This window comes from Stegostoma tigrinum, chromosome 21 (genome assembly GCF_030684315.1).
Source record: "Stegostoma tigrinum isolate sSteTig4 chromosome 21, sSteTig4.hap1, whole genome shotgun sequence".
Taxonomy (NCBI): domain Eukaryota; kingdom Metazoa; phylum Chordata; class Chondrichthyes; order Orectolobiformes; family Stegostomatidae; genus Stegostoma; species Stegostoma tigrinum.
The window spans coordinates 55966640-55988569 of NC_081374.1; the positions used below are offsets into that span (position 1 = coordinate 55966640).

Genomic DNA, 21930 nt, shown 5'->3' on the forward strand with positions numbered 1-21930 from the left:
GCCCCCTCCCCCTGCCGCTGTGGGAAGTAGGATCTTTATCGCACAGCCCTCCGTAGTCGAATAGCACCCGCGCGACAAGGTGAGAAGGCAGGAGGCGCTCCCGGGGATGAGGGAAGGACACAACCACTGTCAGTATAAGGTTAGGGGGTGATCATACCCCTTCCAGGGGCTGAGGGTAGCTCCTGATGCCCTGCGCCAAGCGAACAGCCGAGATGCAGCCACAGCTCTCCGACCTCAAGGGGACCCTGTCTCAGAGGCTGGAGCATTTCCAGCCGGAGCTCGGAGGGAAAGGGTCATCGCACCCAAAACGCTACCTCGGGACTTTTTCTTCACAGATGCTGAGCATTTCCACCAACTTGTGTTTGCATTTCCACCCGGAGGTGGGTTTGTGGGACGGGAATGGGTGTGGGGTTTGATGGGACAGTCGCAGAGACTGTCGAGAGAGAGAGAGGCAACCCCTGTGTCAGGGTTTGGAAAATCTCCGGCAGTTCTTCATTTCTCTCTCAGCCGAAGGCGCTGCGTGCTTTGGTTTCCTTTCCTCTTGTACTCTCTCCCCCTGTGAATAAAGCCCGAGTGAGTTTGTGGGCGGAGAGAGAGAGAGAAGGGACAGAAAGATGGAAATAAGGGAACATGACAAGGGAGTGAAATTAGAGCCAGCAGAGGTGAGAGAGGGGGAGAGAATCAGAGGGAGGGAGGAAGAGCAAGAAAACACAAACAAAGGAGAATGGGGGGTCACAAGGTGTTGATGTGGATGAACACAGCAGGACAAGCAGCATCAGAGACGCAGGGAAGCTGATGTCAGAGATGATGGGAACTGCAGATGCTGGAGAATCCAAGATAATAAAATGTGAGGCTGGATGAACACAGCAGGCCAAGCAGCATCTCAGGAGCACAAAAGCTGACGTTTCGGGCCTGGACCCTTCATCAGAGACGGGGATGGGGTGAGGGTTCTGGAATAAATAGGGAGAGAGGGGGAGGCGGACCGAAGATGGAGAGAAAAGAAGATAGGTGGAGAGAGTATAGGTGGGGAGGTAGGGAGGGGAGAGGTCAGTCCAGGGAAGACGGACAGGTCAAGGAGGTGGGATGAGGTTAGTAGGTAGATGGGGGTGCGGCTTTGGGTGGGAGGAAGGGATGGGTGAGAGGAAGAACAGGTTAGGGAGGCAGAGACAGGTTGGACTGGTTTTGGGATGCAGTGGGTGGAGGGGAAGAGCTGGGCTGGTTGTGCAGTGCAGTGGGGGGAGGGGACAAACTGGGCTGGTTTAGGGATGTGGTTGGGGAAGGGGAGATTTTGAAACTGGTGAAGTCCACATTGATACCATTAGGCTGCAGGGTTCCCAGGCGGAATATGAGTTGCTGTTCCTGCAACCTTTGGGTGGCTGGCATCATTGTGGCACTGCAGGAGGCCCATGATGGACATGTCATCTGAAGAATGGGAGGGGGAGTGGAAATGGATTGCGACTGGGAGGTGCAGTTGTTTATTGCGAACTGAGCGGAGGTGTTCTGCAAAACGGTTCCCAAGCCTCCGCTTGGTTTCCCCAATGTAGAGGAAGCCACACCGGATACAGTGGATGCAGTTTCCCACATTGGCAGATGTGCAGGTGAACCTCTGCTTAATGTGGAATGTCATCTTGGGGCGAGGGAGGAGGTGTGGGGGCAAGTGTAGCATTTCCTGCCATTGCAGGGGAAGGTGCCGGGTGTGGTGGGGTTGGAGGGCAGTGTGGAGCGAACAAGGGAGTCACGGAGAGAGTGGTCTCTCCGGAAGGCAGACAGGGGTGGGGATGGAAAAATGTCTTGGGTGGTGGGGTCGGATTGTAGATGGCGGAAATGTCGGAGGATGATGCGTTGCATCCGGAGGTTGGTGGGGTGGTGTGTGAGAATGAGGGGGATCCTCTTTGGGCGTTTGTGGCGGGGGCGGGGTGTGAGGTATGTGTTGCGGGAAATACGGGAGACGCGGTCAAGGGCGTTCTCGATCACTGTGGGGGGAAAGTTGCGGTCCTTGAAGAACTTGGACATCTGGGATGTGCGGGAGTGGAATGTCTTATCGTGGGAGCAGATGCGGCGGAGGCGGAGGAATTGGGAATATGGGATGGAATTTTTCCAGGAGGGTGGGTGGGAGGAGGTGTATTATAGGTAGCTGTGGGAGTCGGTGTGCTTGAAATAGACATCAGTTACAAGCTGGTTGCCTGAGATGGAGACTGAGAGGTCCAGGAAGGTGAGGGATGTGCTGGAGATGGCCCAGGTGAACTGAAGGTTGGGGTGGAAGGTGTTGGTGAAGTGGATGAACTGTTCGAGCTCCTCTGGGGAGCAAGAGGCGGCGCCGATACAGTCATCAATGTACCGGAGGAAGAGGTGGGGTTTGGGACCTGTGTAGGTGCGGAAGAGGGGCTGTTCCACGTAACCTACAAAGAGGCAGGCGTAGCTGGGGCCCATGCGGGTGCCCATGGCCACCCCCTTAGTCTGTAGGAAGTGGGAGGAGTCAAAAGAGAAGTTGTTGAGGGTGAGGACGAGTTCGGCGAGACAGATGAGGGTGTCGGTGGAGGGGGACTGGTCGGGCCTGCGGGACAGGAAGAAGTGGAGGGCATGGAGACCATCTGCATGCGGAATGCAGGTGTATAGCGACTGGACGTCCATGGTGAAGATGAGGTGTTGGGGGCCAGGGAATTGGAAGTCCTGGAGGAGGTGGAGGGAGTGGGTGGTGTCACGGACGTAGGTAGGGTGTTCCTGGACCACAGGGGAGAAAATGGAGTCCAGATAGGTGGAGATGAGTTCGGTGGGGCAGGAACAGGCTGAGACGATGGGTCGACCAGGGCAGGCAGGTTTGTGGATGTTGGGAAGGAGATAGAAACGGGCCGTGCGGGGTTGGGGAACAATGAGGTTGGAGGCGGTGGGTGGGAGGTCCCCTGAGGTGATGAGGTCATGAACGGTGTTGGAGATGATGGTTTGGTGCTTGGGTCATGATCGAGGGGGCGGTAGGAGGTGGTGTCGGAGAGTTGGCGTCTGCCCTCGGCGATGTAGAGGTCAGTGCGCCATACTACCACTGCGCCACCCTTGTCTGCGGGTTTGAGGGTGAGGTTGGGGTTGGAGCGGAGGGAGCGGAGGGCTGCCCGTTCTGCGGGGAAGAGGTTGCAGTGGGTGAGAGGGGTGGAGAGGCTGAGGCGGTTAATGTCTCGATGGCAGTTGGAGATGAAGAGGGCGAGGGAGCGTAGGAGGCCTGGGGGTGGTGTCCAGGAGCAGGACTTGTGTTGGAAGAGGGTGAAGGGGTCATTGGAGGGAGGGTTCGGCTCCCGGTTGAAGAAGTAGGCATGGAGGCGAAGACGGTGGAAAAGCTGCTCTATGTCCAATCGTGACTGGTGTTGGTTGATGTTTCGTTGTCGGGGGACAAAGGTGAGCCTCTCACTGAGGACTGACCGTTCGTCCTCAGTCAGTCGGAGGTCTGGGGGGAAGGTGAACATGCGGCAGGGCTCAGTGCGGCTGTCTCCTCTGGGGTTGCTGGCTGAAGAGGTTGTGGGCGGAGCGAAGATGTCGTCGGCCGTGGGCGGGGTTCCGTCGGCGTCGGCCGTGGGCGGGGTTCCGTGGGCGGGGTTCCGTCGGCGTCGGCCGCGGGCGGGGCTCCGTCGGCCGTGGGCGGGGTTCCGTCGGCCATGGGCGGGGTTCCGTCGGCGGTTGGAGGATCGGGGTGGGCGGCAGCAGCTGCGGTGAGGGTGGTGTGTGAGGTGTTGTACCTGGAAGTGGAGGTGGTGATTGCAGCAGCGGTTCCGGAAGTGGTGTGGCCGGCGGAGGTGGATGTGACGTCATCGGTGGGGTCTCCGGCCGTGTCTTCATGGTCAATGGCGGCGGCGCAGGTATAGACTCGGGATTTGGGAGGCAGGGGCCCGAGAGTTGGTTGTATTTAGGATTTTTGGTGTCCAGTAAAGCTGAGTGGAACTGGGTGTTCAGTCTGTGGATCCTGCGGAGGATAAAAAACAGCAGGGGTCATGTGCAGGTCTGGGAGAGGGAGGCTCTGAGCTGGGGCAGGCTGGATTGCAGTGTGTGGAGGTGCCGGCGCATGGCTGCGAGAGTCTGTTTCAGGAGTCGCAGGGAGAAACGCTTCTAAAGGGTCTGAATATTCTGGGTGTAGAGGTGATGTCAGCCGGTCTGCTGTGTTCATCTCCATTCTCCACCCCCCCCCCTCGCCCTGCTCCTTCCACCACCCCCCTCGCCCTGCTCCTTCCACCACCCCCCTCGCCCTGCTCCTTCCACCACCCCCCTCGCCCTGCTCCTTCCACCCCCCCCCTCGCCCTGCTCCTTCCACCCCCTCGCCCTGCTCCTTCCACCCCCTCGCCCTGCTCCTTCCCCCCCCCTCGCCCTGCTCCTTCCCCCCCCTCGCCCTGCTCCTTCCCCCCCCCTCGCCCTGCTCCTTCCCCCCCCCCTCGCCCTGCTCCTTCCCCCCCCCCCACGCCCTGCTCCTTCCCCCCCCGCCCTGCTCCTTCCCCCCCCCGCCCTGCTCCTTCCCCCCCCCCGCCCTGCTCCTTCCCCCCCCCTCGCCCTGCTCTTCCCCCCCCCCCTCGCCCTGCTCCTTTCCCCCCCCCCGCTCCTTTCCCCCCCCCGCGCCTCCTCCAGCCATCCATTCCTCCCTCCAGCCATCCGTTCCTCATAATTGGGCTTAGCCAGCAACATCCACATCCCGTGAATATAAAAAGAATCCTCCAGGCTACCTGTGCCAATTGGATTCACAGTTTATTGTAACATCTTTCTTACAAGATCCGATTACCTCTTAGTCTGTAGACTGTATGCTCTCCTGGCCTGTATCTTCTGTCAGGGGATATATGAATCTGAAACTGTCACAGCTGTGACGAATTTCCTTTGGTGTTCATATCTCTACCCAAACTGATTGTATATTTTGCCTGGGAGCCAGTTAGATCAGTTGGCTGGTTTGTAATTCAGAGTGATACCAACAGCATGAAATCCTACACTGTCTGAAGTTACTATGAAGGAGTCTCCTTCTCAACCTGTCTCCTCATCTGAGGTGTGGCAACCTTCAATTTAAACCACTTCCAGTTATCTCTCTGTCTACTGTGAGAGCAGTCCTGTGGTCCTGTCTGGGACTATAGTGACTTTGAATCTGCAAACCAAGATAATTTCTCACCAATGTATTGATCTCATCTTTGATTCAATACAAAAAAGCAAAAAAATGAAACCCAATGAGATGAATTTTGGATCAGTAATTATACATGGCATAATTGGACAAAAAATGCACTGTTGTTAAAATAATTAGCAATTCAACCAGAAAGGCCACTAATGTGAATCCTGGATCTGTGTATCATTTGAAATGAGTTAATTGTATAGTTTTAGTATTTGACCACAAGATGGAGAATTCTGTTGAGGTGATGTTGTAGCCAGAAGATAGAAAGATGATAGAAATGCTTGGAGAGATATGGGCCAAGCACAGGCAGGTGGAACTAGTTGAGTTTGGGATTGTGATCAGCATAGACTGGTTGGACCAAAGGATCTTTTTTCATGCTGTACGACTGTATGAAACTCAAGCTTAATTGTTCGAAACTCACATTTAGACATACCTGACCTTTATCATAATCTTACAGAAAGATAACGACGTTTTCCCTCAGAATTGCAGACTCTTTAATTTTACACCTTCAAAGACATTTAGCAGGGAAAGCGTGGGTTATAGAGTGAGTTGAGTAGATTTTTTCATGATTAATTCTTAACTAAATTTGATTTATTTTACATTTTTAGACAACATCAGGTGAAGATGTGCGTGATTTCAGCAAGGTGCTGAAAAATAAGTTCAGATCAAAGAAACACTTTGCCAAACATCCTCGCTTGAGTTATTTACTCGTACAAACAGTTCTAGAAGGCGAGAACCTTGAGAGGTAAGTTTATTGATGTGAGATTGACGAATGTATCAATGCCCATTTGGGAGTTGACAAATATTGCAGCATTATTCATTCTGCAGCTTTGCAGGAGAGTGAGGTTGTCCATTTGCGCATATGTCAGAAGTAGACAATACAAAAACAAGGGGGGCTTAATGATATCATTGGACCTCTCGCCTTCAAAACAGTGTAGTTACTCAGAGAGTACATCTGCTGACGACTGGGCCCCTGCAGTCCTCTCCCGCTCACAGGGACTTGCCCCCCGCAGCCCCGTCCCGCTGACGGGGGCCTGCCCCCCGCAGCCCCGTCCCGCTGACGGGGGCCTGCCCCCCGCAGCCCCGTCCCGCTGATGGGGGCCTGCCCCCCGCCGCCCCGTCCCGCTGACGGGGGCCTGCCCCCCGCCGCCCCGTCCCGCTGACGGGGGCCTGCCCCCCGCCGCCCCGTCCCGCTGACGGGGGCCTGCCCCCCGCCGCCCCGTCCCGCTCTCAACCACCCCGCCCACCCTCCTCCTCCTTACCCCACCCCCCCAACACCCTCCTCCTCCTTCCCCCACCCCCCCAACACCCTCCTCCTTCCCCCACCCCCCCCAACACCCTCCTCCTTCCCCCACCCCCCCAACACCTTCCTCTTGCTCCTCCTTTGTTATCACGGAGAAGGAGGAGGGTGGGGTGGAAGGAGGAGGAGTGGGCTCGGGGGCAATGGAGGAGGCGGAGGAGGAGAGATAAGGGGAACTGCAGATGCTGGAGAATCCACGTGAACAAAGTGTGGAGCTGGATGAACACAGCAGGCCAAGCAGCATCTCAGGAGCAAAAAGCTGACGTTTCGGGCCTAGACCCTTCTTCAGAGACGGGGATGGAGAGAGGGAACTGGAATAAATAGGGAGAGAGGGAGAGGCGGACTGAAGATGGAGAGAAAACAAGATAGGTAGAGTACAGGTGAGGTCGGGTGAGGATAGGTCAGTCCAGGGAAGATGGATAGGTCAAGGAGGCAGGATGAAGGAGAGGTAGGAAATGGAGGTGTGGCTAGAGGTGGGACAGAGAGATGGGTGAGAGGAAGAACAGGGTTGGGATGCAGTGGGGGGAGGGGACGAGCTGAGGTGGTTTTGGGATTCAGTGGGGGGAGGGGACGAGCTGAGCTGGTTTTGGGATGCAGTCGGGGGAGGGGAGATTTTGAAGCTTGTTTTCTCTCCATCTTCGGTCCGCCTCCCCCCCTCCCTATTTATTCCAGTTCCCCCACCCCATCCCCCTCTGTGATAGAGGGTCTGGGCCCGAAACATCAGCTTTTGTGCTCCTGAGATGCTGCTTGGCCTGTTGTGTTCATCCAGCTCCACACTTTGTGAACGTGGATTCTCCAGCATCTGCAGTTCCCATTATCTCTCCCCCCACTCCTCCTCCCCCCGACCACCCTCCTCCTCCTCCTCATCCTCCTCCTCATCCTCCTCCTCATCCTCCTCCTTACCCTCTCCCGCCTCCTCCTCCTCGACTCCTCCTCCTCCTCCACTCCTACCACTCTCCTCCTCCTCCTCCTCCACTCCCACCACCCTCCTCCTCCTCCTCCTCCTCCTCTTCCTCCACTCCCACCACACCCCTCCTCCTCCTCTTCCTCCACTCCCACCACCCCCCTCCTCCTCCTCCTCCTCCACTCCCACCACCCTCCTCCTCCTCCTCCTCCTCCTCCACTCCCACCACCCTCCACCTCCTCCTCCTCCTCTTCCTCCACTCCCACCACCCTCCTCCTCTTCCTCCACTCCCACCACCCTCCTCCTCTTCCTCCACTCCCACCACCCTCCTCCTCCTCCTCCTCTTCCTCCACTCCCACCACCCTCCTCCTCCTCCTCCACTCCCACCACCCTCCTCCTCCTCCTCCTGCACTCCCACCACCCTCCTCCTCCTCCTCCTCCACTCCCACCACCCTCCTCCTCCTCCTCCTCCACTCCCCACATCCTCCTCCTCCTCCACTCCACCCACCCTCCTCCTCCCCCACCATCCTCCTCCACTCCACCCACCATCATCCTCCTCCTCCACTCCCCCCACCCTCCTCCTCCTCCTCCTCCTCCCCCCACCATCCTCCCCTCTCACCCCCACCCTCTTCCACCCCCACCCTCTTCCTCCTTCTTCCCGCCCCACCCCCCTCCTCCTACTTCCCGCCCCCCCCTCCTCCTTCCCCCCCCCAACCCCCCCTCCTTTGACCACACCCTTCCTACTCCTTCCCCCCCCCACCCTTCCTCCTACTCCTCATTTCCCCCACCCTCCTGCTCCTCCTCCTATTCCCCCCACCCTCCGCCACCCCCTCCTCCTCACAGCCACTTGCCCCCTCCGTCCTCACCCGCGCACAGCCACTTGCCCCTGCAGTACTTAGCAACTGACAACGACTTGCCTCCTCTGTCATTACCCGTCCCCAGCCTCTTGCCCCTGCTGTCCTGACCCCCTCACAGCCTCTTGCCCCTGCAGTCTTCACCCATCCACGGCGACTTGCCCTTTCCGTCCTGACTCGCTCACGGCGACTTGCCCCCTCTCTCCTGACGCACTCAGAGCCAGTTGCCCCTGCAGCCCTGACCCGCTCACAGGGACTGGCCCCCGCAGCCCTGACCCGCTCACAGGGTCTTGCCCCCGCAGCCCTGACCCGCTCACGGGGACCGGCCCCCGCAGCCCTGACCTGCTCACGAGGACCGTCCCCCACAGCCCCGACCCGCTCACGGGGACCGGCCCCCGCAGCCCCGACCCGCTCACGGGGACCGTCCCCCGCCGCCCCGACCCGCTCACGGGGACCGTCCCCCGCAGCCCCGGCCCGCTCACGGGGACCGTCCCCCGCAGCCCCGGCCCGCGCTCGGGGACCGACCCCGCAGCCCCGGCCCGCGCTCGGGGACCGTCCCCCGCAGCCCCGGCCCGCGCTCGGGGACCGTCCCCCGCAGCCCCGGCCCGCGCTCGGGGACCGTCCCCCGCAGCCCCGGCCCGCGCTCGGGGACCGTCCCCCGCAGCCCCGGCCCGCGCTCGGGGACCGTCCCCCGCAGCCCCGGCCCGCTCACGGGGACCGTCCCCCGCAGCCCCGGCCCGCGCTCGGGGACCGGCCCCCGCAGCCCCGGCCCCCGCAGCCCCGGCCCGCGCTCGGGGTCCGTCCCCCGCAGCCCCGGCCCGCTCACGGGGACCGACCCCGCAGCCCCGGCCCGCTCACGGGGACCGTCCCCCGCAGCCCCGGCCCGCTCACGGGGACCGTCCCCCGCAGCCCCGGCCCGCTCACGGGGACCGTCCCCCGCAGCCCCGGCCCGCGCTCGGGGACCGGCCCCCGCAGCCCCGGCCCGCGCTCGGGGACCGGCCCCCGCAGCCCCGGCCCGCGCTCGGGGACCGGCCCCCGCAGCCCCGGCCCGCGCTCGGGGACCGGCCCCCGCAGCCCCGTCCCGCGCTCGGGGACCGGCCCCCGCAGCCCCGTCCCGCGCTCGGGGACCGGCCCCCGCAGCCCCGTCCCGCGCTCGGGGACCGGCCCCCGCAGCCCCGTCCCGCGCTCGGGGACCGGCCCCCGCAGCCCCGTCCCGCGCTCGGGGACCGGCCCCCGCAGCCCCGTCTCGCGCTCGGGGACCGGCCCCCGCAGCCCCGTCCCGCGCTCGGGGACCGGCCCCCGCAGCCCCGTCCCGCGCTCGGGGACCGGCCCCCGCAGCCCCGTCCCGCGCTCGGGGACCGGCCCCCGCAGCCCCGTCCCGCGCTCGGGGACCGGCCCCCGCAGCCCCGTCCCGCGCTCGGGGACCGGCCCCCGCAGCCCCGTCCCGCGCTCGGGGACCGGCCCCCGCAGCCCCGTCCCGCGCTCGGGGACCGGCCCCCGCAGCCCCGTCCCGCGCTCGGGGACCGGCCCCCGCAGCCCCGTCCCGCGCTCGGGGACCGGCCCCCGGAGCCCCGGCCCGCGCTCGGGGACCGGCCCCCGCAGCACCGGCCCACTCACGGTGACCGTCCGCCGCAGCCCCGACCCGCTCAGGGCACCGCCCCCCGCTGCCCCGACCCGCTCACGGGGACCGGCCCCCCGCAGCCCGGGCCCGCTCACGGGGAACGGCTCCCCCGCACCCCTGACCCGCCGACAGCTATTTGCCACCACAGCCCTGAACCGCTTACAGGGTCTAAGCCCGCAGCCCTGACCCGCTCACAGGGACGAGACTCCGCAGCCCTGTCCCGCTCACAGGGACAGGCCCCCCCAGCCCTGTCCCGCTCACGGGGTCCGTCCCCCGCAGCCCTGACCCGCTCACGGGGTCGGTCCCCCGCAGCACTGACCCGCTCACGGAGACCGTCCCCCGCAGCCCTGACCCGCTCACGGAGACCGTCCCCCGCAGCCCTGACCCGCTCACGGGGACCGTCCGCCGCAGCCTGACCCGGTCACGTCGACCGTCCCCCGCAGCCCTGACCCGCTCACGGGGACCGTCCGCCGCAGCCTGACCCGGTCACGTCGACCGGCCCCCGCAGCCCTGATCCGCTCACGGGGACCGGCCCCCGCAGCCCTGACCCGCTCACAGGGACCGGCTCCCCCGCACCCCTGACCCGCGGACAGCTATTTGCCACGACAGCCCTGAACCGCTCACAGGGTCTTGCCCCCGCAGCCCTGACCCGCTCACGGGGACCGTCCCCCGCAGCCTTGACCCGCTGACTGGGACCGTCCCCCGCAGCCTTGACCCGCTGACGGGGACTGGCCCCCGCAGCCCTGTCACGCTCACGGGGACCGGCCCCCGCAGCCCTGTCCCACTCACAGGGACCGGCTCCCCCGCACACCTGACCCGCGGACAGCTATTTGCCACCACAGCCCTGAACCGCTCACAGGGTCTTACCCCGTAGCCCTAACCCGCTCAGAGGGACGAGACTCCGCAGCCCTGACCCGCTGACAGGGACTAGACCCTGCAGCCCTGTCCCGCCCACGGGGACTGTCTCCCGCAGCCCTGACCCGCTCACGGGGACCGGCCCCCGCAGCCCTGTCCCCGTCACGGGGACCGTACCCCGCAGCCCTGACCCGCTCACGGGGACCGTACCCCGCAGCCCTGACCCGCTCACAGGGACGAGACCCTGCAGCCCTGACCCGCTGAGAGCGAATTGCCCCCGCACTCCTTTCCCGCTCACGGGGACCGGCCCCCGCGGCCCTGACCCGCTCACAGGGACACCCCCCGCAGCCCTGACCCGCTCACAGGGACTGGCCCCCGCAGCCCTGACCCGCTCACAGGGACTGGCCCCCGCAGCCCTGACCCGCTCACAGGGACTGGCCCCCGCATCCCTGACCCGCTCACAGGGACTGGCCCCCGCAGCCCTGACCCGCTCACAGGGAATGGCCCCCTGCAGTCCTGACCCGCTCACAGGGACTGGCCCCCTCAGCCCTGTCCCGCTGTCAGCAACTTGCCCCCGCAGCCCTGTCCCGCTGACAGCGATTTGCCCCCTCAGTCCTGACCGGCTCACAGGTACCGCCCCCTGCAGCCCTGTCGCGCTGACAGGGACTGGCCCCCCGCAGCCCTGTCCCGCTCACGGGGACTTGCCCCCTCAGTCCTGACCCGCTCACGGGGTCTGGCCCCCACAGCCCTGTCCCGCTCACCGCGATTTGCCCCCTGCAGTCCTGTCGCGCTCACAGCAACTTGGCCCCCGCAGCCCTGACCCGCTCGCAGCGACTTGCCCCCTGCAGTCCTGTCGTGCTCACTGCGGCTGGCTCCCCGCAGCCCAGTCCTGCTGACAGCGACTTGCCCCTCCTTCCTGATCTGCTCACAGGCACTTGTCCCCTCTGTCGTAACCCGCTCACAACGACTTGTCCCCTCTGTCCTGTCCCGCTCACAGCGTCTTGCCTCCCATCCCTCTTGCACAGGTCACCCCTTGCTCAGAAACGGTCCCAATTATCCATGAGCCGGAAACCCTGCCCCCTGTGCCAGCTCCTTAATCATGCATTCATCTCACCTATCTTTCTATGACAACTCTCTAACATGTGGCACTCGTGGCAACCCATAAATTATTACCCTCTGGGTCCTGCCTTTCAACCTCTTTGCTAACTCCTTGTCCATAGTCCGCAGGATGTCTTCCCTCTTTCTGCCTATGTCATTGGTACCAACGTGCACGGTGGCCTTTGGCTGCTCACCCTCCACCTTAAGAATTTGTTGCAACCACTCAGAGATGTCCTTGACCTTGGCACCAGGGAAGCAACACACAGCCCTGGTGTCTCAAATGTGGCGACAGAATCTATGCCCCCAATGAATGAGTCTCCAACCACGCTCGCTCACTTGGATTTGCCTGACCCTGTCCCACAGCAGGGTGGTTTGTACCATGGACCTGGCTACTGCTGGTTCTATAACTGACCCAGTTTAGTTTTAGATCAGTGTTAACCTTGGTTTAGTGGATAGCCGAGCACCTCAGTAGTCTACAATACAGGAGAAATACATTCTTAAGCTCACGGATTCTGTGACAGTCAAGGACAAGCACTGAATTGTTCTAACCTGATTTCCAACACCTGGCCCGTAGCCTTGCATGGCTTGCATAGCACTTGCACATTTAAAAAAAAATGTAAGGATGATGTGAGTGTAAGGACATGGAATTTTTTTGATATGGTCATATTCTCTCTTGTTGGAGCTAATTGCTGCTTAGCACTTGTATGGTGCAAATGTAACTTATCCTTTATCAGGCCAAGCCTGATCGTTGTCCAAGTCTCACTGCATTTTCTCATCGTTGACTTCACTGTTGGGTCTAACCAACATTTTGTACATACCCTGCCTATTCTGAAACTCTATCACTGAATATTAAGTCTAATAAAGACAAGTATCCAATGTGCCTTCCAAACCACTTCAACGACCTCGTCCATTACATTGGGGGATCACAGGCATACACATCAAGATCCTGAGATCCCTCTGATCATTGGTGCTTGTGAGGTCCCTATGATTCATCATGGGCTCCAAAATCTGTTTGTGCTGTGTCACCTAATCCTTATCCCGTTTGTCCTGACATGAAATAATGTTCTCAAACGCTTCTCAAAAATTCTTCCCAATCCTACTTTTTGTAATCATGATACAAGTGAGCATAAAATTTGGAACACGACAGCAACAGGAATGTGCCCTTTCGCCCACCATGTTGGGCCAAACATGACAACAAATGAAATAATCCTTTCTGCCTGTCCTTGATCCATAGTCCTCCATTCCTTGCATATTCGTGCACTTAACTGAAAGACCCTTTTAAATGCTTTCATCGTATCTGCATCCACGACCACCCCGGGCAATGTATTCCACACTTTTAACATGCTCAGTGTGAAATATTTGCCCCTCACATCTCTTTTGAACTTACCCCCCCTCTCAGCTTAAATGCATGCCCCCTAATAGTGGACACTTCAACTCCGGGGGAGAAATTTTCTGACCGTTAGCTGTATTTATGTATCTCCTAATTTTATAGACTTCTATCAAGCCTGCCCTCAGCTTCTACTGCCCCAGACAAAACGAAGAGTTTTTCCAGCTCCTCCTCCTCGTTCATACCCTCTAATCCAGTCAGCATGCTGGTAAATCTCTTCTGCACCCTGTCCAAAGCCTGCACATCGTAAGTGTAATGTGGCGGCCAGAATTGAATGCAATACTCTGTGTGGTCTCAACAAAGTCTTGTAAAGCTGCAATGTGACATCCTGACTCTTGCACTGAGTTTCCCTCAGCATAAAGGCAAGCATGCGATATGCCTTCTTGACCACCCTATCTACTTGTGTGGCTACTGTCAGGGAGTTATGATCTAGGACCCCAAGATCCCTCTGGACTTCACTGCTGTTTGGGGTCCTGCCATTAACTGTGTATCCCTTTCCTTAACACTTGGTCTCCTAAAATGCAACACCTCATGCCTGCCCAGATTAAACTCCATCGGCCATTTCTCCACTCGAGTTTGCAATTGGTCTGTATCTTGCTGTGTCCTTTGACAACCTTCCATGCTGTCCACAAGTCCATTGGTCCTCATATCATCTGCAAACTTACTCATCTTCCGTCTACATTTGCCACCAAGTCATTTACATATATCACAAACAGCAGAAGTCACATCGTTGCGGAACACCACTCGTCACTGAGCTGCAGCCAGAAAAACAGCTTTCCACCATTGAGACGGCAAGTACTGTAGATGCTGGAATCCGAGTTAACCAAGTGTGGAGCTGGAGGAACGCAGCAGGTCAGGCAGCATCAGAGGAACAGGAAAGCTGACATTGTTGATGCTGCCTGGCCTGCTGTGTTCCTCCAGCCCTACACTGTGTTATCTTTGTTAGCCTTCCACCGCTACCGTCTGCCTTATATGGGCAGGCCAAGTCACCATGGATCTCATGGATCCTAATCTTCTGGATGAGCATACCATGAGGAACCTTGTTGAAAACGTTTGTAAAATCCATGTATATGTTATCAACTGTTGTACCCGAATTGATCACCCTTGTCACCTCCGTGAAAACTTCAACTGACTTGGTAAGACATAACCTGCCCTGCATAATGCCATGCTGGCTGTCCCTTATTAGCCCATACTTTTGAGACATGAGACACTCACCAGTCTGTAGTTTCCTGGAAAGTCCCTGTTTTCCTGCTTGAACAGAGGAACGACTTTATCCACTCACCAGTCTCCGCAACCCCTCCAGTGCCTGGCAAGGATATCAGATCCTATTGAAAGTAGTGTGTTGATGCATTTGTGTCATGATTGTGTTTTGTTTGAGCCCTAACATTGAAAGCAGTGTAAGAATGCCTTTGTGCAGCAGGCGAGGTGTGATGAGACTGAGCCTTGATACAATTGCAAGATGTTGAAAATTTGCCATTATTTATGAAAACAGTGATAAATTTCCATGATCAACATTTCTGTTACACTGCAATGATTATCCCGTGGCATGTAAAATCAGAAAGATACGATAAAATGAGACTGGGTCATATGCAGGGAGAATGTTTGCCTTTCATGTCTATAGAAGTAGTGAAATATTTCCATGAATCTAAAAGTCACTTTTCCGTTCATTGAAGGACACAATCATCGCCTTGGAAGCTTCATCACGATACTACTTTGCATTTCTGAAGAGGGAAGAAGAAATCAATATGCAAATTCAATTCCATGGTTTTGGAAGTCCCATTGAGAACACGATTCATTTGCGCCGGCATAATGCTCTGACCGAGAAAGAATTGAAGGTGAGTTTGTAGTTTGGAAGATCGCAGCAATTTATGCATCAACTTCTTCATCGATAACGTTCCATTGCTTTCAAACTGCATTTTCCTCTCTGCAAGATAATAACTGTTAGAACAAGCAACAGTATCGGTAGATGGTCTTCGGGGAATGCAATGTTACAAAACCCGATCCATTCAACAACATATTTCAGATATGTCAACAAATGAAATATTCCAGCACAGGATAAAACAAGGAAGATGAGAGTGAGGAGGCAATAGTTCTGATGACAAAAGAACAGAAATTTACCTTTCTCCATTCGAGCAAAAAAGCAGGCACACAAATAAATAATCATCTAACAATGCACGTGTGCAACGGAGGCTACAGGGGGACTAAAAATGTCAATTTGTTGTCATGCGTATTGCAGAAAGGGTGAGTGAAACAGATTCTGTGGTAAATTTGAAGAAATACAGATGATGCATCTCAGGATGTTGGAGGAAGAACATTTATGGACTGAGGCAAATTGTATTGCCCTTTTCAGGAGTTATTAGGTTCATAATGAATTGAAAGACTTCTTGCTGTGCTGAAAGCTTTAGTTTAGTTGCAGCTGGATGACAATTTCTGTTCCTGGTAGTATTTAGCAAACTGTTAAAAGTGAATGTCACTGCACAGAATTCCAAACATGACTCCAATCAGGACAGAAAATATCCAAGGGGTATGATGCGCTGTATCCTCTCATGTTGAACAACGCAGCTACGGATACAATGGAGGCACTGATGATAATCTTCCAAGAATCCTTAGATTGTGGAAAATTCTCAGAGGATTGAAAGATTGTGAACATAACACCATTATTACAAAGATACTTCGACAAAATAGGAAGCAAGTATTGCCAATTTAGCTCAACCTGGGTAGATGTTCATGCCGGCAATGAAAGATGAAATAACAGGGTACTGAGTGTGCTATAACATCCTACAGAGTTAACATCCTTTCATAAAGGGGAAATAATACTTGACAAACTTGCTACAGTGCTTTGAGAAGGAAACAAACATTACTGATGAAGGACCACCAGTTGGTGTAGTACATTGAGATTTCAACAAAGCATTTGATAAGGTACAGCTCAAAAGGTGTCTCAAAAGAAAAGAGCCCGTGTGTTCAAGGGTAGTATGCTCGGGTGGACAGAGGACTGCATCGTAAATAGAAGTAGAGTCGTAGCAGCAGGATGGTAACTTACAAGTCATGTACGGCCACAGAGCGAGTGCTGCGGAGGCCGAACACCTCATGTTGACTGGGTTGATTTCGGAAATGGCGGAGGGGATTGCTATGCTTAGGAAAGTTGGGCTACATTCATTGGAGTTTATAAGATTATAAAAAAACTTATTTTTTCGACATTTAAGATTCTTAACAGGCTTGATAGTGTATATCCGTAGAGATTACTCCCATTTGTGAAAGATTTTACGACCAGAGGCCACATTTTCAAATTGGTTGCCTACTAATTCAGGGAAGAATGACTTCTTTCAGGTTGTCACAATTTATTGAACACTTCAACCAAGAGTTCAGGCAGACCCTCTAATAAGAGACACCTCCTCTGTATTAATTCTCTAGATTTGACAGAAGATCAGCCCTGTGAGAGGGTCAGTACTGAGGTATTGAAGCTTTGTCAGAAGGCGAATAATGAGTGCGGGCACTGAAGAAGTGCCTCATTGACAGGGGTTCAGTCCTGACCCCTGTGAGAGTTCATCATTGTCAGGTGGTCAATACTGAGACAATGCTTCCTTGTCAAAGGATCAGCACTAAAGATCTGCCACACATTTTTCGTGTCAGTATTGAGGAAATGCAGCAATATGAGAGGGTCTGAACTGTGGGAGTGCATTATTGTCAGAAGGTCAAGACTGAGGCAGCACCTCATTCTAAGGTGAGGCAATGCCATACAAACAGAAGGTCAGTCCTGAGATATTGCGACTGTGAGAGTGTCAGAAATAAAGGTGCCTCCTTGTCAGATGATCAGAACTGAGGGATTGAAGCATTGTCTGAGCTTCAATACTGAGGCCTTGCTTCGTTGTCAAAGGGTCAAATCTGTGGGAGTGCGATATTGTCAGAGGATCAATGCTGAGGCAGTGCCTCATAATAATGGTGTGTTTTTGATGACAGCGTGCATCGAAGTGGTTCTTTCGTGATTCTATCAAGTGCAGTTCAAGGAATGCTTGCCAATTTTCTGAAAGATGAACATTTATTGAGGAAATAAAAGATGGAGAAAGAGTAATTAAAAAGAATAACAAGTAGAGAGTAAAAAAGAATAAGCCTCATGTTCTTGTGGCCGTGAGGGACCCCTCGATCAACGGCTGGCCTGGAGGCTGAGGTTGTTCCTGGCACCGTTCGCGGTCTCATTCCGAGATGACGTCCAGTGCCGAGGAACAAAATGCTCCCTCTGCTCCGGTGTAACAAACGACTTGGCAAAGAAAAAAACCAGTTACAGAAATAAAATTAACTGTAAAACAGGAATGCTGACAGGACTCATTCAAAGTCAACCATTTCTCAAATATCAAGAAATGTTACCCTTCAGCCCATCCTATTCATGGGGTTGGAACTGCTAGTACCACACGAATGCAGCATCTCGACTGAGGCAATGCAGCACTGTGCGAGGGTCAGTATTAAGGGTCAGTTTTGAGGCAGTGCCTTGATGTTATGCAGTCAGAACATTATTGCCACATGTTCAATACAGACAGTGTGTTGACCCTCTGTCAATGCTTCAATGCCTCCGTGCCTACCCTCTGATAATGAATCACTCCAACAGTTCTGACCCTATCTTGCAAGACCTCAGTATGACCTTTCTGACCCTATTACAGTGGGCCACTGCTGCAGTATTGACCATCTGATAATGATGCAATACCTCAGTTCTGACCCTCTGGCAGTTGTGCAACACCTCAGTCCGCACCCTTTCATCATTCGGCACTTGCTCAATTATGAGCCCTTTGTGAGTTAGTTGTGAGGCAAGACTTCATTGCTGCAGTGTCAGTGCTGAGAGCGGCCTTTTTATGAGCTCATCAGTACCTAAGGTACTGGCTAATTGTCAGCACGTCAGTTCTGAGGCAGCGTCTCTTTGCCCGAACCCTGACTCTAAACCCAGCCTCAGCCCTAAACCCATACAAACGCTCGCCTCAGGCTAACCCTCACCTCAGCATTAACCCTAACCCTAACCCTAACCCTATCCTCAGCGTAAACCCTCCCTACGCTCAGCCCTAATGCTGATCCTCAGACCAAACATCTAGTCTCAGCCCTAAAGTGAGCCTCAGCCCTACCACGAGCTATGGCCTCAGCCCTAAAATGAACCATAACACACAGCCCCAATTAACGCTTCGCCTCAACCCCAACCCTCGCCTAAGCTCCAAGTCTAACCTCAGCCCTAACCTAACCCCCAATACTTGCCTGCCAGAGAGTTAGTACTGAGGAAGTGCTTTAGTTTCAGAGATTTAGTCCTGAGAATGCGCTTCGTTTTCAGAGTGACCATCTGAAACAGCGTCTCATTGAAATGGGGTCAGAATTGCTGGAATGCTACATGGAATGGTGACAGATTGTAGGACTGTCAGTGGGTCAGATCTGAGGTAGTGCATCAACGGTGGATGGTCAGTCTTGAGGGAGTTCAGAGGATCAACGAAGAGGGAATGCCTCAATGCAATGGCGACAGAACTGAGAGAGGGCCACAGGATTAGAGATATGCCACATGATTCGAGATGGTAGGAAGTACCTCATTGTCAGCAGGTCCGTTTTGTGGCCGGTCGCCATAGCTGGAGAGTCAGTTCTGAGGCAGTGTGTCTTTGTCAGAGGGTCTGTACTGAAGCAGTGCCTCATTATTCGAGAGCGTTTGGTGTGAGGCAGTATCTGATTGGTGCAAGGTCAGCCCTAAGGGAGTGCCTCTTTGTCAGAGGGTCAATACTGAGTTAGCGACTCATTGTGAGGAGTTCAGAATTGAGGGACTGCCACGTGATGAGAGGGTCAAAACGGAGGGAGTGTGGCTGTATCTGACAGTCCGAAGGGAGCGCCATTGTTAGAAGGTCAGTTCTGAGAAACTGCCTCCGTGGAATGGCATCAGCATTGAAGCTAATCACGTGACGAGCCGATAAAAACTGAGTTATTGCAGTAGCATCAGAGGGCCAGATCTGTAGGAGTGCATTATTTTCAGAGGTGAATACTGAGGCACAGCCTCAGTGTAAGGGGGTCAAAATTAAGGGAGTGCCACACAATTACAGGGCAGTCCGGAAGTATTACAGCACTGTGTGCGGCGCAGAATCGATGGAGTGCATCATTGTTCTCCAGCCACAAGTGAGGCAGCGCCTCATTGTAATGGATCAGAATAGGGTCAGCACTGAGAGTCAGTACAGAGGTAGTGCAGAACTGTGGAGGTGTCAGAACTGAGGGAGAGCACCATTGTCAGCTGGTCAAAAGTGCACCATTGTCGTAAGATCAGAACTGAGGGTGTGCCGCACAATGAGAGGGTCAATATAGAGGAAGTGACTCTTTGTCAGTGTTAATACTGAAGTATGACCTCATCTTGAGGGGATCAGGCTTCAGAGAATGCATTGTTGTCAGAGTGTCGGCACTGCAGCAGGGCTATGTTGTCAGGGGGTCAGAATTGAAGGAGTGCCACCCATTTTAGAAGGTCAGTACAGAGGTCATCGAGCACTGTCAGAGGTAAGTCCTGATGGAGTGCCTCATTGTCATTGGATCAGTTTTCAGGCAGTACCTCTTTGGCAGAGCGTCAGTACTGACGCAGTGCCTGATTGTAATGGGATCAGAATTCAAGGAGTGCCACTGCCTCACTGAGGTACTGCAGCTGTATCAGCGGGTCAGTGGCCTATTGTCAGAGGGTCTGTTTGAGCCAGTGCCTGCTTGGCAGAGTGTCAGCAATTAGGGAGTTTGCCTTTATCAGAGGGTCAGAACTTAGAGAGTGCATTTGTAGCAGAGTGTCAATACTCAGCCTTGTCCGCCCAAGTCCAACACCAGCACCTCCACATCATCCGCCCACCCTGAGGACTGACCCTCCACCAATGAGCTACAGCCTCACACTGGACTGACCAACAATGAGACACTATCCCTCCAGACCCCCTGACAAAGAAGCAGTGCCTCAGCACTGACCGTCAGGCAAGGAAGGCTCTCTGTCAGTACTGACCCTCTCACAAGGAGACACTGCCTCAGATCATGACCCTCTGACAATAATGCACGCCCACAGTTCAGATTCTCTGACGCTGTTGCAGTACCTCAGTACTGAGTCTCTGTTAGTGTGGCACTGCTTCAATTCTGACCCTTCTATAATGAGACACTGCCTCAGTATCGACAGTCTGACAATAGTTCACTCCCACTATTCTGATGCTCTGACAGTGCTGCTATACCTCAGTACTCACTAATTAACAATGAGGGTGAGCGTGAGAGGGTGGCGAGGGTTAGGGTTTGGGTTAGGACCAAGGCTAGGGGTTAGGTGTGAGGATTGGACGAGGTTTTGGATGAGGGGAGAGTTAGGGTGAGGGATGAGACTTGTGTTAGGGCTACTAATGAGGTTAAATTTGGAGTTCGGGGTAGGACTCGGGAGAGGTTTTGGGTTAAGGCTGAGGTTAGGCTTAGGGCTGAGTCTATGGTTAGGGTTAGAGCTCAGACAACATTTTGGTTTGGGGCTGAGGCTTCTGCTTATGTTGAGGGTGAGTGTTAGGCCTGAGGCTAGGCTTAGGCCTGAAGCCGCGGTTAGGTTTGGGGTTGGACTGATTAGACCCACTCTGACCCATTACAATGAGGTACTACCACAGAACTGACTCTCTGTCGATAAAGAACATGAGATGCTGTCAGCTTGTCCAATCAGAGGTCCAATATTAAGGAAATAGTGCACTGTTGGAGGGTTGATAAATATAATATAATATAACGGGAGTGCTGCACTGTCAGAGGGTTAATGACGTGGGAGTGCTGAAATAGCGCAGAATCAGACCTGAGAGAGTGCTGCACGTTCAGAGAGTTAGTACTGAGGGAGTGCAATAATGTCACAGGATTGATATCAAGGGGCACCGGCGAAGGATCAGTAGCGCAGTACTGTCCGAAGGCCAATATTGAGAGAGTTCTGCTGCGTCAGTGGGGGTCAATATTACAGAATTGCGACACTATCAGTGTATCAATGTCAGACGGTCAGTTCTGATGGAGGGCTACGCTGTTGGAGGGTCAATATTGAGTGTGTGCGCGACACTCGGATGATCACTTTGTTGGAGTTCTGCAATGTAACAGAGTGCCACACTGGCAGCGGGTTAATATTAAGGGAGTGCTGCACTGTCAGAGGGTTAAAGATGAGGGAGGGCTTCTCTTTGTTGGGGTGGGTATGGAAGAGAACCTCCCGTTCAGGGATCAATATTAATGTTGTCGAGTCAGTGGAGAGGCATTGCTGCACCGTGGAGGGTCAATAAGAAGCATGTAGCTCCACTGGCAAGGTGCCAATGATGACAGAATGCTGCACTGCCAGAGGATCAGCAATGAGGGAAAACTGTATTGTCAGAGTGTCTTCGTCAAGAAAGTGCCACTCTGTCGGAAGGCCAATATTAAGGGAGTGCTGCACTGTCACAGGATCAATATTAGGGGTGTGCTGCACGAACAGAGGGTCAGTGTTGATTGAATGCTTGACTGTTGCAGAGCCAGGACTGAGGGAATCCTGCATCGTTACGGTGTCATCGTTGAGGGAGTGCTGCACTGTTGAAGGGCCGATAGTAAGGGAGTGTGACACTGTCAGAGTGTCATTACCAAAGGTGGGCTACAGTATCAAAGGGTGAGTAATGAGGGAATGCTGCGCTGTCGGAGGGTCAGCACTGAGGTGGGCTGTACTGTCAGATCGTCAATATAAATAATAATGTTAGGGGAGTGCTGCATTGTGAGTTGGTCCATATTAAGGGAACGCTGAAACTGTCAGTGATGCTCAGGGTGTGCAACACTGTCAGAGGGAGTGATGTACTCTGAGT

The 21930-nt window shown here is 55.3% G+C and overlaps 1 protein-coding gene across 10 annotated transcripts in view; it reads left to right on the top strand.

Moving 5' to 3' along the window:
- The window catches only part of LOC132210852 (utrophin-like), a 245844-nt gene that overhangs the window by 195045 nt on the left and 28869 nt on the right, over positions 1-21930 (top strand). For 9 of the 10 annotated variants that reach the window (XM_059653528.1, XM_059653531.1, XM_059653524.1 and 6 more), the window contains one exon: positions 5731-5867. In XM_059653528.1, coding sequence (XP_059509511.1) covers positions 5731-5867 — 137 coding nt within the window. Of the gene's footprint in view, positions 1-3743; positions 3843-5730; positions 5868-21930 lie in introns of those variants that run through there. The other variant, XM_059653532.1, reaches the window with a different exon arrangement.